Here is a 16084-nt window from a genome sequence, read left to right on the forward strand (position 1 = left end):
TCGAACGAAGCAAGTTTGTTAGATTCATAGTTAGGATGTACGTGCGTTGTAGTGGGCAGACGCAACGGTTATTGTCCCAACCGATGCGCGTAAGGCCCAATGTCAAATGGACCTAACGGGCTCAGCAATGGGCCCGAATAATGTCAAATTGACCTTTATTAGCCCAAAAATGGCTTTGTTGGGCTGTTAATGGGCCATAGAATGGCCCAATTGGAATATTAATGGGCTCAAAAGGTCTCAAATGGGCTTGACAAACGGCTCTACTGGGCCGTTAATGGGCCACAGTGATGGCCCAATTGGGGCTCCATCAATGTCAAATGGGCTTTTACGGGCCTTTATTATTGGGGCTTGACAAACGGCTCTACAAATGTCTTGTTGGGCCCAATGAGTCTATTAATGGGCTCGAGCAGTATCAAATGGGCTTTTATGGGCCGACAAATGACTTTTGCGTCATTATTGGGCCACAAAATAGCCCAGTTAGCCCATTAATAGGCGGGCAGTGTCAAACCGGCCCTTTATGGGCCGGCAAATGGCTTGTTGGGCCTTTAATGGGCCACAAAGAGAACGCAATGGGTCATTAATGGGCTCGAGTAGTGTCAAATGGGTCTTTTATGGGCTACATAAGACTGACATTGAATGAGCTTTAACAAAGGTCAAATGGGCTTTGATTGGACTGAAAGTAAATACAAATGGGCCACCTGTGCGTGAACACAGGCTTTCCGTGGCATTTCTTGGTCCATATAAGCTATTCATGGGCCACATAACGTAGCTAAAGCTTGCATGGGCCTATAAATGGACCTGCAGTTTTGTCAGCGTCGTCTCTTTGTGACGCAGATACCGATTCCTTAAAACCGCGCCACGTCCACAACGTGATTTAGCAGGTGTCTTCATGTGTCAACTTGGGCCGGTATGCAGGTGCCATGCATGTAAATCACTGCAAAAAAAAACAAGGTAAGGTCGGTTAGAAAAATATATTTGCAACGAACTGCATTCTAACTCGTGGAAAGAAGCCTTAAACCCTACAACTTCCCAACCATATATTCTGGAAAAGTCGCCATCACTTTACAATTGCGCAAGATCTAAACGTAGGATTGGCAAGGCCAGGTAGGGCAGTGTTATGGTCTTACTTTGCTGGAGGCAAAAGGGGCAGTTTCAAAACGTGGCAGGGCTGCCGCAATTAGGACGAACAGTAAACTAAAAAAAAGTACGAAGAGTAATGAGTAACATGCAGTGCCATGTAAATGTACCAGTTTTTTCTAGCTACACAATGCAATGCTCTATACTCATCTGTATGCAAACACAAGACAATCACCGTGTTCGGCTGGTGTGTAGGGCTCCAGCCCTACAGTAATTCCTTCTCACACCACTCCAACTCCAGACTCCAGCCACCAGTCAGGTAACAGTGTTTTTTCTCACACCACTCCAGCTCCAGCCTGCCGAACGCGGTGAATGGCAAAAGATTGCAACGAAAACACCTTAGCTTCAACTGAGGACTATTCACGTCAATGCTGTGTGCTTTTTAATTCTCCCATCAATTCTGAAATCGATGATCATCTTACCGAAACTTGTGACTCATCACTGATGCATCCACATATTAGCACATTTGCTCAGTGTGGCCACTACGCAAATTTATCAATTAGCACAGTGACATGTAATCAGTGTTCCAAAGTATGAGCCAGCTGCAACTACTGTGGTACTTTCAGTGGATTGGTGCTCTAAAATTACAAACTTAGGAAAAACCTCTTTGTTCAGCTGATGTCCGGGATATTTCAGCTCTATCAGCAGAAATTTATCATACATAACCAATTTCTTAAAAGACCAACGTAAACTACCTATTTAATTTCTAGAGCACAAAAAACATAAACACTATATCAAATATGGCACAAACTCAAATTACCCTTCTCTGCCAGCATATGACCCTCCCCAACTCATCTTCCTTATCCAATGCAACTAACAGTCAAAACCTCATCAATGGATTAAACCATGGCATACATGCAGTGTGGCTTAGTAGTACATGGAGGATAAACACTGTTAAAAAAAGCTGGATGCCTACTTAAAGAATCAGCAAAAAGCGTAGGGCAGAAACGAGGGGCAACAAAGTAGGTAAAAGTAGAGCAGTTTATTTCCAATGTTTGCCTCACAGGAGATAGGGCAAACATAGCTAACAATAATAAGATAGGGCAAACATAGCTAACCAATGCTTAAAATCTCCGGCTAAGCCAAGCTGTTGGGCTCAGCAACAGCTAAGAGCAGCTAAAGCCGGCTATAGTTACAGCTAAGCAATTTAGCGGATTTGCAAATATAGGTAAAAAAATCAGAAATGTGACACCGTTACTTCACTAATTCATCTCATCACCTGTCATCAGCTCTCGCTTCTCAGTTCTCACAGGAGTATAGCACAATATACAGGACATTGGACCATGTTTCAGTTCGGAACACTTCACACTCACAGTTCATCACACAATGAAAACAGGACAGAGGCAATGTTAACATAATCAAGACTTTAGAACACTAATAAATCATATAGGCAACACATTATCTACCCATCATAATCAGAGGAGGAAAGGGGAACAGAGAACGTGCTGGTTCTTCCTTGCCTCGCGTTGCAGCCTCAAACGAAGCAGCTGTGGCAGAACCAGTTTGAATTATACCAGTTCGAGTGCACTAAACATCTAAAAGCACATTAACCAGTATAATCACTGGTCCTTCGGATAACATCCCGATATAGTCACTGAATATCGGATCGTAAACATCCCGCATGAAGGCGAGTCAGAGATACAACAATTCCACAATATTTCACATCACATAGATAAGATGTATAATTTACATTAAAGTTCCGAAGCTAGCGAGCCGGAACTTGAGCTTTTACAGTTTTATTTCAAAGAAAGAGGTTTCACAGAAACAAACTATAAAAAAGAGGTCCTGTAGCGGAAATTAAAACACGATTATATACAAGCGTCGTAGGGGTGATGTCATGATAAGCCCGAACATGACATCATTCATCCGAACCATAGCTGGTAGATGGTTCCCATTCCATCGTCCAGCCAGTAGGTAATCCACTAGGCCAAGTTGAACTAGTGTTTTGATCATCAGAAAGCATTCCTGAAAATAAGGTCACAAGCAAGACTGAGTATACTAATACTCAGCAAGACTGACCCGTCTAAGGGTATAACATAGCCCTTTAGCTAGACATGCAAGGCCTTGTGAAGGCTCTGGAGTTTCTTTTGCTGAAAAGCAACAAAGAGTGGTCCTTAATTTCAAGTTTTAGCTTTCAGATTCTAGTTTCGTTAACCATTCTAGGTTTGCACCTATCTATACAAATATGGTAGAGAAATTATTTGCATTCAACAAGATTGAGTATCATCTTCGTTCCACTTCTTACTCTATGTGGCAAAGAGATTAAGCAGGCTCAATATCCGTGAGCGGCAGAACAGTTCGAATCGAATTTCAATCCTTGCAAGATAAACCTAACACACACGCTTGGAGCATTGTTGAGTCAATCCAGAGCAACCGTTTGCCTTTCATTCCGGGTCGTGGATCAGCGCCATTCTCCCCGACTATAGGGCACCACACCTCGTCCCTCATAGTCGTAATCGTAGGGCTACTTAACATAACTTTCAACATAAATTAACATTTCTATCCCTAAGAGAGAGTGGAAGGTATGTCCACTTGCCGGGCCGATTGGTTACTAGGCTTGCCGCATACCATATTTACGGCATGTGGCTGGTACTTTCAAACGCTTAATCAACACTACCACACACTGCGGACTTATCAAGTTTAATCAACACAGAAGGATTTCAATATGAAGCTTGTAACCAAATCCGTCAATGGTCCTTATAGTGATTGCAGAAAGTAAACAATCAACTCCTATAAGCTCGCGAGTGACAGACAATCACTCGACTTTTACCGGTCCTATTAGCATAGCATCTATTTCGAACTCAGTTCTAGTGTTCAATCAATAGGTACCTAGAATTATGCATCTAAGGTTTTCATTCAACTCCAATAACTTAAATGCACAAGTAAATAATAACTATAAATTGTATAATTTAAAACAATAGGATTATGCACCGGGGCCCTGTAGTAGTGTCTATAAAGTTAGTAGGCTCTGACTCTTCCGAATTAAAGTTCGGAGCTTCAGTCAATTCAACAACGCTGGCCTGAGCTTCGGAGAAATTCCCGTCTAGTTCCTGGATGAGCTCGTATGTTCCGTCGACTAACGATGTTGTTTCTATATGCAATGCAATAATTGGATTTAGTGAAGTGCTTAAGTATAACTTTTCTTCACTAAAGAATTGAAAACTAATAAAGTAAACATTTAAGATTTAAACTTAAAAGTTTTACTTTACTAGGCAATTATTTTTAGAGTAAAAGGAAACATAAAGAAATTCATAGAATAACATGGAAAAAAGGGTTTTTGTTTCAATAAAATAATCCACAAGAAATTATGTAAATAATTTCTTATAGACACAAATTATAAAATAGGAAGAAAATTTTTAAAGCATAAGCTATAGTTCACTCATGGGTTTAGAAAAAATTTGGAAAGTTTTTTATGTTTCAAGGAACACATGGTTCAAAGCTCACAAACCAATTCATTTTTGAACATTAGATACAAATAAAAAGGACTATAAACAAATCCTATTTTTAGATTTAACTACACAAAGTTTCAGCAAAACTTCACAACATCAAACTTGTAGGGCTATTTACAAGGAGCAAAACAAAATTAATTTGACATTTTTCTGATTTTTCTAGGAATTTTTGAAGTTCACATGAAAAAGAAAAAGAAAAAGGAATTTGAACTTCTGCAGAAAGGACCTTGAGAAGATTCAGATCAAAGCAATCAGGTCCTGCCTGAGGAAGAAGACAGGGGAGGGGGTTGGCCGGATTCCGGCGAGGCCGGTCGCCGGCGGCGGAGCCGACGGGCCAAGGAGCTAGATGGGGTCGAGGCGAACCTGTAGGAGGGTTTGGGTGTGGCGTGGGATGGCCAGAGGGTGGTCGTCGGCGACGGGCAGAGCGCGGCGGCGGAGGATGAACGGTGGCGAGGTGTTCTGACGGCTGATTGGTGGCGAGAAGGGGTGGGTTAGCTTCACCAGTTCAACAGCAAGCTTGCTAGGGGTTCGGGGTGAGCGGAGCTGGTCCGGAGCGGCGGGTCGACGGCGGAGTCGAGCTCGCCGGAGAAGGAAATGGTGTGGAGGTGGTGTACCTCGGCGAAGAAGCTCGTGCGGGCTATTTATAGTCCAGATGTGGAGGGGATTGGCACGAGAGGAGGTCCAGGGGATGATTTTGGCCGGGAAGAAGGCGAAATTGGCCACGGCGGCGCGAACCCGCGGGCGGCCGGCGATGTGGCGCAAGGGGAGCGGCCTGGGCGGCGTGGCGTAGGGTGAGGGGGACAACAGAGGCGGTTCCTTTGGCGGTAGAGGCTTCGCGCACGGCGCATGGAGTCCGGTGGGAGCAGAACCGGGGTGGCGGGGCGTTTCCCGCGGCGGCAACTCGCCGGCGAGGAAGAAAACAGGGGCTGCTCGGCGGCGGGGCTGCGTGGGGCGAGGGGAGAGCCGCCAGCGAGGTCAGTGGGGTCCAGGGAGCGGCTTGGCGGCGCCCAAACAGCGGTACGGAGTCAAACCGCGGCGAGGAAGACCGGCGGCGGCGGCCTGCCAAGCTTCCCAATTGGCTGGAGGTGGAGAATGAAGTGGATGGCTTATTTGTAAAAACAGACAAGTTTAGGGGGCTATCTGTAAACTAAAATTTCCCGCTAAACTAGGACTCAAATGAAAAAGTGCCCAAAATGAAAGTTGTTCAGTTTTTCAAGATCTACAACTTTCATGTTGTGCAAATTTTCATTAGATCAAAGGATTTTGAAATATTTTCAAAAATTTAAAAGAACTCTATTTAAATAAGGAAAAATACTTTTTTGATTGCAAATTCATCACAATTTTGGACTTAAATGCAATAAAGCTGCCAAAATCATGATTACTTGCATTTTGCAAGAAGACCCTTCAAAATTTTGAAATTACTTCCTAAGTTAAAACTCATTGCAAAAAGGGGCTAGTAATTTTGTATAATTACAATTATGCCCTTAATTTGCACTGAAATTTTTTGACTAACAAACAAAGATAAACACACAATTTCACACATCATCTTATGTTCTAACTGCTAGACACCTGAGGTGTCACAGCAGCCGCTGGTGAACCAAGGCATCGTCGCAGTCACCGCTGGATTGGTGGGTCGTAACAGCAGCTGTCGCTTAGGGGAGAGAAGTGGGAAATAGAGAGGGTGCTAGTCTTCCTCGTCTCCAGGGCCGGGCGCAGCCGCCACCACGCTGGCCGCGCAGTCGCCGCCGCCGCTGTTTTCCAAGGGAGTGGAGGCCGAGATAGAGTCGAGAGAGGAGTGGAGAATTAGGATTTGCCTACATGGGCTGAAACGGTGAAATCTAGTCTGGAGTTCTTGGTGAGCCATTCCGTCGGACAAGAGGAGCTCGGACAGCCACGCTTCAATTTGGCCTACCAAGTTTGTTCGCTCACGCTAAACGAAGGCTCATTTTAGCGGCTATCTCCGGCTAACACCGCTATTAGCGGCCGTGAAGTCATAGCGCTAAACTTGAACTATCCTAGCTGTGTCGCTTCGCAGCCGCTATCTCCGGCTATAGCTGGCCGGAGATTTAGAACCTTGCTAAAAACACAGCGGCCCTTGTACTTTTGCTATTATCAACAACGAAGCTAACTGCCATGATATAAGGCTCACTAGCAGGATGTCTCCACTAACACAAATGTTATTGAAAATACTAACCCCAACTATAAAAAGAATCTAAAATACCACAACGAGCCTCCCAATAGTGAACGAGTTAAAGTGTTGCAGCAAGGAAAAAAGAATCAAATAATGAAGTAAAATCATTACTGCACAATAACCTAAATATGACACAGAATGAAGGACCATAAGGTCATATAATATCAATGTCCGAAGGCTCATGCTGATGTGGTAGTTACCTCAAGAAAATCAGTTACCTCATTACATAGTATGGATCTCATCTCTGTGCCTGCTGATGCTTTAAACCTAACCATACTGAAAGCGATAAAGGTCAGCACATGCAAAAATATAAGTGGAGTGCGCGCTATATCTGGAAAGTATCATGGAATTATATTGCTTGGCATAAGCTGACCATATATACTGCATAATGTGAGGATTGACTTCCTTTACCATCTTTATCAAGTGCAAAAGCAAAGCCAGCCTTTTGAGGTTCACGCCTCCACCTAATTAGCTAGAGCTTCTCTTTAACATTGTTTCCAAGCTCAAAAGATGCTGCACAACTGAAAGAGAAATATTTCACTTTGATTATTTGTACAGTCAAAACAAAAAATTGAGAAAATCGTATCACTAAATGCGGCAAGCACCTTAGTAATAATGACCGCCTAATTACAAGGTCAAACATCAAACACCATCACCAAAGGGCAAAATCCAAAAAAGTATTAAAATATGGTGCAATCATGCATACTCACAAGCAACTTAGATCATTTGGCAATGGGGTTATGGGGAGCTAAAGGAATGAGCTCTGTTTGTTGTTCCCTAGCATCAATTTTGCCCCAAAATATTTCAAGCATACGCAAAAATAAATATTTCCCATCCAAAGCTCTTAAGGGAGCAACATAACACAAATACCAATATTAACAACAATAGTCTTGACTTAAGTGAGCTATGATGGACCCATATATCATATAGATGCAATAGCACCACATGAAATTCCAAAACTCAATCTGGTGTTATAAGGTAGAAATGATTGTCCATTTCATTCCATAACAAAGGTCAATGTCAGAAGCAATAGAAAAGCATTTAAAGGGCAATGTGAATCAGAATCACCACCTCCTCAATATGGTGAGACTAAACAGCCCAGCAAGTAATATCCAACAGAAGAGTAGAATAAAAAAAATCAACAAATTAAAGTCGCCTCGATGAGGATTTGAAAATGGTTGGTCTAGCCTTACATCCACGCCCTCGACCAACTGAGCTAGGCTGAGTTCTTCAAGACTTCAACAGCAGAGTAAACTACCAAGTCTAAAATGAGGAACTTTTATCTTCACAGAATATGCACAGCTGTACCTGTAAGCACGTATGCACAGGCACGAACTCCAATAGCAGTAGAGGTTGCAAACCATGTCCCATCCACATATGTCGTCTCCCTGAAAATCAAAGCATAGTACCACAGCTGTAACCGATAGGTCAAAACTTAGCCTCAAAAGCCACATTCCAATATGGCATCAACAAAGAGCAAAATTCGATGCAGGTTATTCCAAAGTTCTAAGCCAATAATAACTCCAAAAATGAGGTGAAAAAAAAACAAGATTCAGCAAGGAAACAACATATTCCGTGCCTAAACAATTGAATACTATTGAAGCTCTCACATTGCAAATTAACTGAAATACAGAAGGCAAGAGAAAAGAACTGGTATACTTACTAAATATCAAGACAAATCATACACATTATAGTCTGCAACTAAGTCCTAGTGTTCGTCAATTTTCTAGATCTTTTACCCCTCGCTTGAGGCACCAATGCAGTAAATTACTAAATTCTAATTCCTGAATAACTACATATTTGCATGCTATCCATTCGAGAAAAAATACATATTTGCATGCTATCAGCAAGATTCAATGTTCTCTTAAAACTCTCCCTGTGGCTCCAGTACTAAGGATATCAGGAGATATCTAATAGGATCAAAATAATCCCTGTGACTGCAAAAGGAAAAGAAAACCTAAGTTATATGCAGGTGTTGCCCATGACACAATTTTGAGCAGAATCACCTAAATAAAACAATCAGCAAATTTCAATGTACGCACCAAATTAGAGCCTTAATAGCATTGAAAATAGGCATTAAACAAGTAGACCCAAATTCTAACTAATACAACATTTTTTTTGAAACGAATAACTAATACAACATTAAGAGAAACAACATGAGCAGAATACAGAAACAATGCCAGCTACTAGGCCCCCCAAATGCCTACAAATTGAACGGAATCAAAACCCAAGGTGGCCAGGGTACAGGACCAACCAAGCGCCTAACCACGAAGATTAGATGCACAATCTAGCAATCTACTACACGAGAAACGTGAAATTGAACGGGATGCGTCAAAAAAATAGAGCTGGCCACCGACGCGAATTCAATGACCTCGCACGCACGCGTGTGCCTGGCAACCCGAAGGGAAAGGAGAATACGATCCAGAAACTCACATCCGTAGCCTGTGCGTGAATTAGCAGGGCTAGGGTTTGAGGCGGCTGACCTGAAGCGACGCCATGGCGCGACGCAACTTCTCTTCGTCGCCGGATCTGGGCTCCAGAGAGCGAGAGGAGGCGGCGAAGGCGTAGGTTGTGCTTGGAACGAGACGCCCCGGCGGCGAGCTCCGCCTCCGACCGCCTCGAGGCGGGGTCTGCTAATCGGGGCGCGCGCGCCAGGAAGGCTCGCAGCGCTCGATCTCCGACAAGAGATATATTTCCTATTTGGGAAAGTTGTTTGTCTATGCAATTTTCTAATTTTGGAAAATTATAACTTGTAAACATAATTTTTTAGTATAATTTTTTGCACATTTTTATTAAAAATAAATTCTCGTCATAACTTTTTGTGATGTACATAACTTTTACATATAACTTTTTTCTATTAACTAGAAATACAATATTTTAGCACAACTTTCATGATGCATATAGAACTTAATGCATACTTTTCTCAAAATAACTTATGAAGGACAACTTTTTAGCACAAATTGTATGAAGATATTATCTGGAAGAATATTTGCACAACTTTTTACGCACAAATTTATCTGCAATTTCTAAACACACAAGTCTGGTATAATTTTTTAGTATGATTTCCATACAAAAGTTGTTAAGAACACTTCGGACGTGTAGAAGCTATAAAAGGGAAAACCTGAAGAAAAAAATGATAATACTTAGGAACACAAAGGGAAAAATAATATAGAAATGAAAAGAGAAAACAAATACATGGACAGTCACATCACTCACGTGGGTGAGTGCAGTTAACAGCTCCACAACAGTTGTTGCGTCACGCGCTACGAAGCTTAGGCCGTGTTTGGTTACTGTATATGCAAAGCGAATCTTCTATGCATGATGTACGAAACGAAGTCTGTTTGCAAAATCTTTTCACAGATAGATGCAACTTTGCGCGTTGAATCTAATGAGTCTAATTAATTCATGATTAGATACAGTAATACTACAGTACCAAGGTTAAATCTTTCTCTCGCACGTTCAAAGCCCTCATAAGGTACAACTTGCTACAGTACCTAAGGTTTTGGAGATGATTTTATAATTAGACTTTATTTAATACTACTAATTAGTAGTCAAAAGTGTAAAAAGATTCACCAAATTTTTTCACCATCACAACCAAACACGGCTTTACCTGTGCGCGACTGATGAATTGGATCAGCGTATCACGTGGGAGGATGGTTGGGGAGACTAACTGTATGGTAGTTTATTTGTCTGCTGTGGGAGGGTAGGTGGTGAGACAGCTGTCAAATCGAGCGCCAGCAAGCGCTCCAGCGCGCGGGCGCCCAATTGGATTTCCGCCTCAGGCCTTCTTGCCTCTGTTTTGGCTTGTCGAGGAAGACGAGGAGATTCTCCTCCGCATTGTCCTTGCGCTTGGTGGTGGGTCCACCACGGAGATCAAATTCCACCGCCTTTCTCAACTCAGCTAGTGAGGACACGTGTTAATGTGTCTCGGCCTCACGGACTGCAAATTCATTTCTTTTCCCCTCTTTTTAGTTGTGCAGCAACAATTCCCTTTTTTTTTTCAAATCCTGCTGAGTGCTGAGACCGTGGCCACCCTATTGCTAATCTTGACAGAAATGTAAAATACTACGGGAACATTTCTTAAAAAAAATACTACGGGAACTCACTTCATCTAGAAAATGTAATGTGTATAATTTAAAATGTGCTGAGTTTGACGGTAATATGGATCTTGAGATGGTCTAAGTTTAATTATGACGCACTATCGTGGCTTGGAGGTGCTCCAGCAGATTTCCAATTTCATTACTTAAAATTTTTCATAATCACCAAAACGCACCTCCATCGCACCTAAATAAAAGCGAATTTCTTACTATCATATTTTTTATGATTAGATTTTGATAGTTTTCTGCAGCAACCATTCCAAAAAAAATATAAAAGTAATTATTAGTAATGAAGAGAGAATATGTTTTGGATACAGGTATGATTGGAATGCGCTTATCGAGAGAACTGTTGCACTTGCACGGTTGCACCACAGAATTCAAATCACATGCCGATTTAAGCAAGATCACACGAAGGATAAATCCCAACACGATTATAAATTCAATGTGATTGTCGACACATATAAAGCCAGCAAATATCATCGGTGCCTACAAGAGAAGTCGAGGTGCTTCTCTTTATGTTTGGCGATGGAAGAGATTGAAATTAGCTGACGCCGTCGAAGTTGCTGCTCATCAGCGATAGCGTCGAGCTCGGCAGCACCCGGTTCACTTGAGGTTGCTCTGCACAAATAAAAAACAAATCAGATCAAGATAATATATAATAATAGCGAGGTGGTGAAAGCTCTGCTTACTCTTGACCGCCTCCAGCTCCGACGGCGTCAGCCTCGCCGAGAACCCGCTCATGACGTTCCTGTAGTTGTACACCATCGCCGCCTTCGCCTTCTCCTCACTTCATACATCCGACCCCCAGAAAGAGGAACGAGAGAGAGAAAAAATGGTGAAGTGTTCTTCATCGTGTCATGGCATTCAAAGATCGATTGTGTCGTTGATGATACCTACCCGCCGAGGGCGGCGGCGAGGATGCCGAGCTGGTACTTCTGGCAGTCGACGCCCGGGGGGTGGGGGTCGACGTAGACGAGGTAATTGGCCGCGCCGCCGGCCATGGCGGCAGCAGACGCTGTCGCGACCACGATGAGGACGAGGACGAGGACGAGAGAGATGGACGCCGGATGCTTCATGGCAAGGGATACGGTTCGTCGTTCAGCCGAATCCGCGATGTGTTCTCAGGCCGGCAAAAGCTATAGCCGCGCGTTTCTGATCAGGAGAGGGGATCGCACGAGGGGTCTGTAGTGAACGGCGGCGCTCTTCAGTCGGGACGGTAGGAATTGCCGTCCATTACCACCAGCTCCAAAAATAGGAGTCCCTTCCGATCCTAGCTACCTTTTCTCTTGGACATGACATCGAGAGATGAGTCGAAATTTGCAGATAAAATGCACAACGAACGATCAGACTTGCTTCTTGACCCATCACATGCACGCTTGTGTAGATTTACATGTCTTTGATCTGAATGAAGAAGAAAACAGAACGTATTTTACACGTCGCAGCTGACGATTAATAAAGATTCAGAAGACCAAAACCTGAAGCCTGCTAGCATCGCTTGGTTTCTTCACGCACGGCGGGGTTAACACGACACGATCGGCGGAGCAATATACATGATCGATCACGCATTGCGTGGGCAAACTCCCATCATCAGTTGGGGGGCGTCGTTACTGGCGCGACGGCGGCGCGGGCGCCGTGCTCGGTCTCGTCGGCGCCGTGCTTGGTGTTGTCGTAGAGCTCGCCGTCGCCCCAGAGCGCGTAGGCCTCCTCGCCGTGCACGGCGTCGTCGCCGACCTCGAGCTTGTCCTCGGGCATGCGCAGCGGGACGACGGCGTTGATGGCGACGCAGATTATGGAGGTGACGGCCACGTTCCAGCCGATGACGAAGAGCGCGCCGGCGAGCTGCTTGCCGAACTGCGCGCCGCCGACGCCGCCGTAGAAGGCGCCCTTGGAGTTGGTGACGGGCAGGAAGAGGTTGCAGAGGGTGGGGTCCGCGAGGAGGCCCGTGAGCAGGCCGCCGAGGAGCCCCGCCACGCCGTGCGTGTGGATGACGCCCAGGGTGTCGTCCACGCGCTTCAGGAACCGGGAGCGCTTGTGCAGGATCATCATGGTGTACCACGGGATGCTGCCGGCGAGCACCCCCATCACCAGCGCAGCCCAGCCCTGCACCACACCTGCGTCGTCCATCGGCATAGAAGATCAGATTCAGAAATGCAAGGTCAGTCAAACCTAACCGAGGGCAAACCAGGCACACGAAAATTCTACTGCAGAAAATTTGGCAAAATGCTGACTGTAAACGTATGAATGCGACTGTAATTTTTCTGCAATGAAAAGGCTGCAGAATAAAAGAGACAAATTTGTAGACTTTGACTTTGCTTTACTTTAATTGTGTGGTGATAAGTACTGACAATAACTAGTAGGTACGACAAAATGACACACACAAGCAAGTGGTTCCTGATTCCCGACGAAATTGCACCCACATCGATCAGAACCCAAACGAAAAGATTCTGTCCATACTCTCTGCTTGCAGAAGCTTCCAATAGTTTAAGTATAACCACTTGCCATCATAATAAGCTCTCTGTTTATAGCGATTAATGACTAATAGGAAACCTGATCATCAAGAGATTTGAATTAGGTGCACAAACAAGAGCTAGCTATGGGAATCTTGTACGAACACACTAAATCCTTGTGAGAAATTAAAATGCTTTAATTTCTTGCGTTGGTCGTCATAGGTTATAATGTTTCGGAGCTTGCTTGGCAGACGATGAATCTATCGATGCAAGAATAATCAAGTTGCTCGATTGACACCAAGCGTAGACGACGAAAATCAATTCTGGTTGCCGTGGCTTTGAGGCACGTTGCTTGCCAGGGAAGCCGCGCCTGCCCGCCTCCAGTTTTGCTGGGCGCACAACTCTTTTGAATTCAAAGTCAACTAATCAACTAATCTTCTCCCCGCCGCGCCGCGCGTGCTCATCGCTGCGCACCACCACCCCGTTGCGAGAAATTCAAGGAAGGAGAAGAAAAAAAATACCGTACCTGCGCCGGGCGTGATGCAGACGAGGCCGGTGATCATGCCCTGGACGGCGCCGATGACAGAGGGCTTGCCGAAGAAGATGACGTCGAGGCAGGTCCAGACGATGAGGCTCATGGCCGCGCAGATGTTGGTGTTGACCACCGACATGGACGCCACCGTGTTGGCGGCGTAGGGCCCGCCGCCGTTGAACCCCGCCCACCCCATCCACAGCAGCCCGGCGCCGGTGAGCGTGAACAGGATGTTGTTGGGCGGGAACCTCTCGCGGTCCTTCTGCGCCCGCGGGCCCACCCAGTAGGCGGCGGTGAAGCCGGCGAACCCCGCGGAGAGGTGGATGACGTAGCCGCCGCAGTAGTCGATGACGCCCCACTGGAAGAGGAAGCCGCCGCCCCAGACGGAGAAGGCGCCGATGGTGTAGGAGAAGGTGAGCCAGAGCGGCACGAAGAGCATCCACGCCAGGAAGCTCATCCGCCCCAGCAGCGACCCGGCGACCAGGATCAGCGTGATGGCGGCGAACACGCACTGGAAGTAGACGACGGTGGCCATGGGGTAGAAGGGCTCCACCGCGGCCGTCTCGGGGCTCCCGTCGGCGTGGTAGTGCCCCGTGGCCGGCAGGTCGCCCTGGGCGATGAGGAAGCCCTGGTTCAGCGTGGGGCGGGCCTTGCCCCAGATGGGGATCAGCTTGTCGCCGAAGGACATGTTGTAGGCCCAGGTGACCCAGCAGATCCAGACGGCGGCGAAGGCGTAGAGCGCCATGAAGGCCGAGTTGACGGCCCACTTCTTCTTCACCACGCCGCCGTAGAGCACCACTAGACCCGGGAAGCTCTGCAGACCCACCAGCGTCGCCGCCGTCAGCTGCCACGCGTTGTCGCCCTTGTTCAGCCACTCCGGCGCCGACGCCGAGCCCTGGTAGGCCAGCGGCACCCCCGACGCCGACATCTCGCCGCACGGCCTATGTGCTAGCTAGCTAGCTAGCAGATACCACTTCACGACGGGGACGACGTGATGAACTCTCACAAGCTCCTTCTCTCGACTCCTCCTTTATCCGAGGCGGCAGGCCAGGGGAGTGAAACTGCCTAGTAGCCTCAGGACGAATTGGTTATATAGAGTCATGCGCATCGCAGCTGGTGGTGAATGGCCGTCGTCATTTCTCGAGTTGTGAGTTGTGACACCAACCACCAACAAACAAGTGTTAACTGGTGAGAGATTCTTGCGGCCAGGAGAATCTTTAGGCTAGCTAGGAAGGAAGGAGATGCAGATGCATGAACCTTCACATGCGCGTTTGAATTCAATATTCTCTCACTGGTTCGGTAGTTGCACGCCTGTCGCTGTGTATGCATGTAGTCCTAGCTAGGCCATGACCTTTATTACCAACTTTTTTCCGCGTGGCTGCAAATCAAATCACTGCACGCTTAGCGTTGATTTTTGCAGGCCGTGTGTCCCCAATGCAATTATGCAAGGAAGGTTCTTGCCGGACACGATAAAAAGCATCAACTGGACTAGTGCTGCTTATTAGTAGTAATTCAACAGAGTTTGATTTAATTACTCTGCACCATACATTTGCAGGTCGCCATGTTGTGGTAAGCTGATTGGTGGTTGTTTCATTCTGGTCGTGCATATATGTATACTGCTACACGTATAACCATTTGTGTACAGCTTGTCTACTATTACAACTTATTAGCCAGGACCGATGATCGAGAAACTCAATAATATATATATATATATATATATATATATATATATATATATATATATATATATAGACACACACACTTTAGATGCGTGCTTGCAGCTGAGTGTAGGCAAAATAGTCGTACGTGCAACATTCCTCCAAAAAACATCCACCTCTCACATACTTTTATACTGAATACAGTACTGTATTCTGCAAGGGAAAAAAAGCACCAATCAAATGATTTCCAAAGGGACCTAGATACTAAATTCATAAGTTAAAGCCAAAAAAGTGTTTTCCTAAATAAAAAATCCAAATATGGGTATACGTACTACTGACACCAGCGTGACAGTGCATGATAGTTACAGGCCGAGAGAGATGCCTGAAATTTGACCTTGATTATATTTCAGAGTAGGAGTACACGTTAATTTCTATTGACCGTACGGCCGGCCGGCCCTCAAGTTATTGCGACGCTAACAAAATCGTCGATTCCTTATCGTTCCCTCCAAGGAATATGGTGGATTCAATTTCATTGTCCAGCTTATGGTCAACGTGTAAGTACAAGTCAGCGAC

General features: G+C 45.4%; 3 protein-coding genes across 3 annotated transcripts; all 3 read right to left on the minus strand.

Moving 5' to 3' along the window:
- Positions 1–6913: 6913 nt before the first annotated feature.
- Positions 6914–11056, minus strand: LOC120648942. Its single transcript, XM_039925567.1, has 4 exons — positions 11041–11056; positions 9261–9506; positions 8086–8165; positions 6914–7298 (listed from the first exon to the last, which is right to left on the minus strand). The coding sequence occupies exons 1-4, from the start codon at positions 11054–11056 to the stop codon at positions 7281–7283; spliced, it is 360 nt and encodes a 119-aa protein (XP_039781501.1). The 3' UTR covers positions 6914–7280.
- A 234-nt stretch (positions 11057–11290) lies between these two features.
- On the minus strand, positions 11291–12144 carry LOC120649165 (subtilisin-like protease SBT3.17). The gene is made up of 3 exons (XM_039925875.1): positions 11772–12144; positions 11564–11661; positions 11291–11492 (listed from the first exon to the last, which is right to left on the minus strand). The coding sequence occupies exons 1-3, from the start codon at positions 11948–11950 to the stop codon at positions 11416–11418; spliced, it is 354 nt and encodes a 117-aa protein (XP_039781809.1). The 5' UTR covers positions 11951–12144; the 3' UTR covers positions 11291–11415.
- Positions 12145–12190: 46 nt separating this feature from the next.
- On the minus strand, positions 12191–14988 carry LOC120649164 (ammonium transporter 3 member 2). Its single transcript, XM_039925874.1, has 2 exons — positions 13848–14988; positions 12191–12985 (listed from the first exon to the last, which is right to left on the minus strand). The coding sequence occupies exons 1-2, from the start codon at positions 14779–14781 to the stop codon at positions 12462–12464; spliced, it is 1458 nt and encodes a 485-aa protein (XP_039781808.1). The 5' UTR covers positions 14782–14988; the 3' UTR covers positions 12191–12461.
- Between the last annotated feature and the right edge of the window lie 1096 nt (positions 14989–16084).

Source organism: Panicum virgatum, chromosome 9K (assembly GCF_016808335.1).
Source record: "Panicum virgatum strain AP13 chromosome 9K, P.virgatum_v5, whole genome shotgun sequence".
In the NCBI taxonomy this organism is placed as follows: Eukaryota; Viridiplantae; Streptophyta; class Magnoliopsida; order Poales; family Poaceae; genus Panicum; species Panicum virgatum.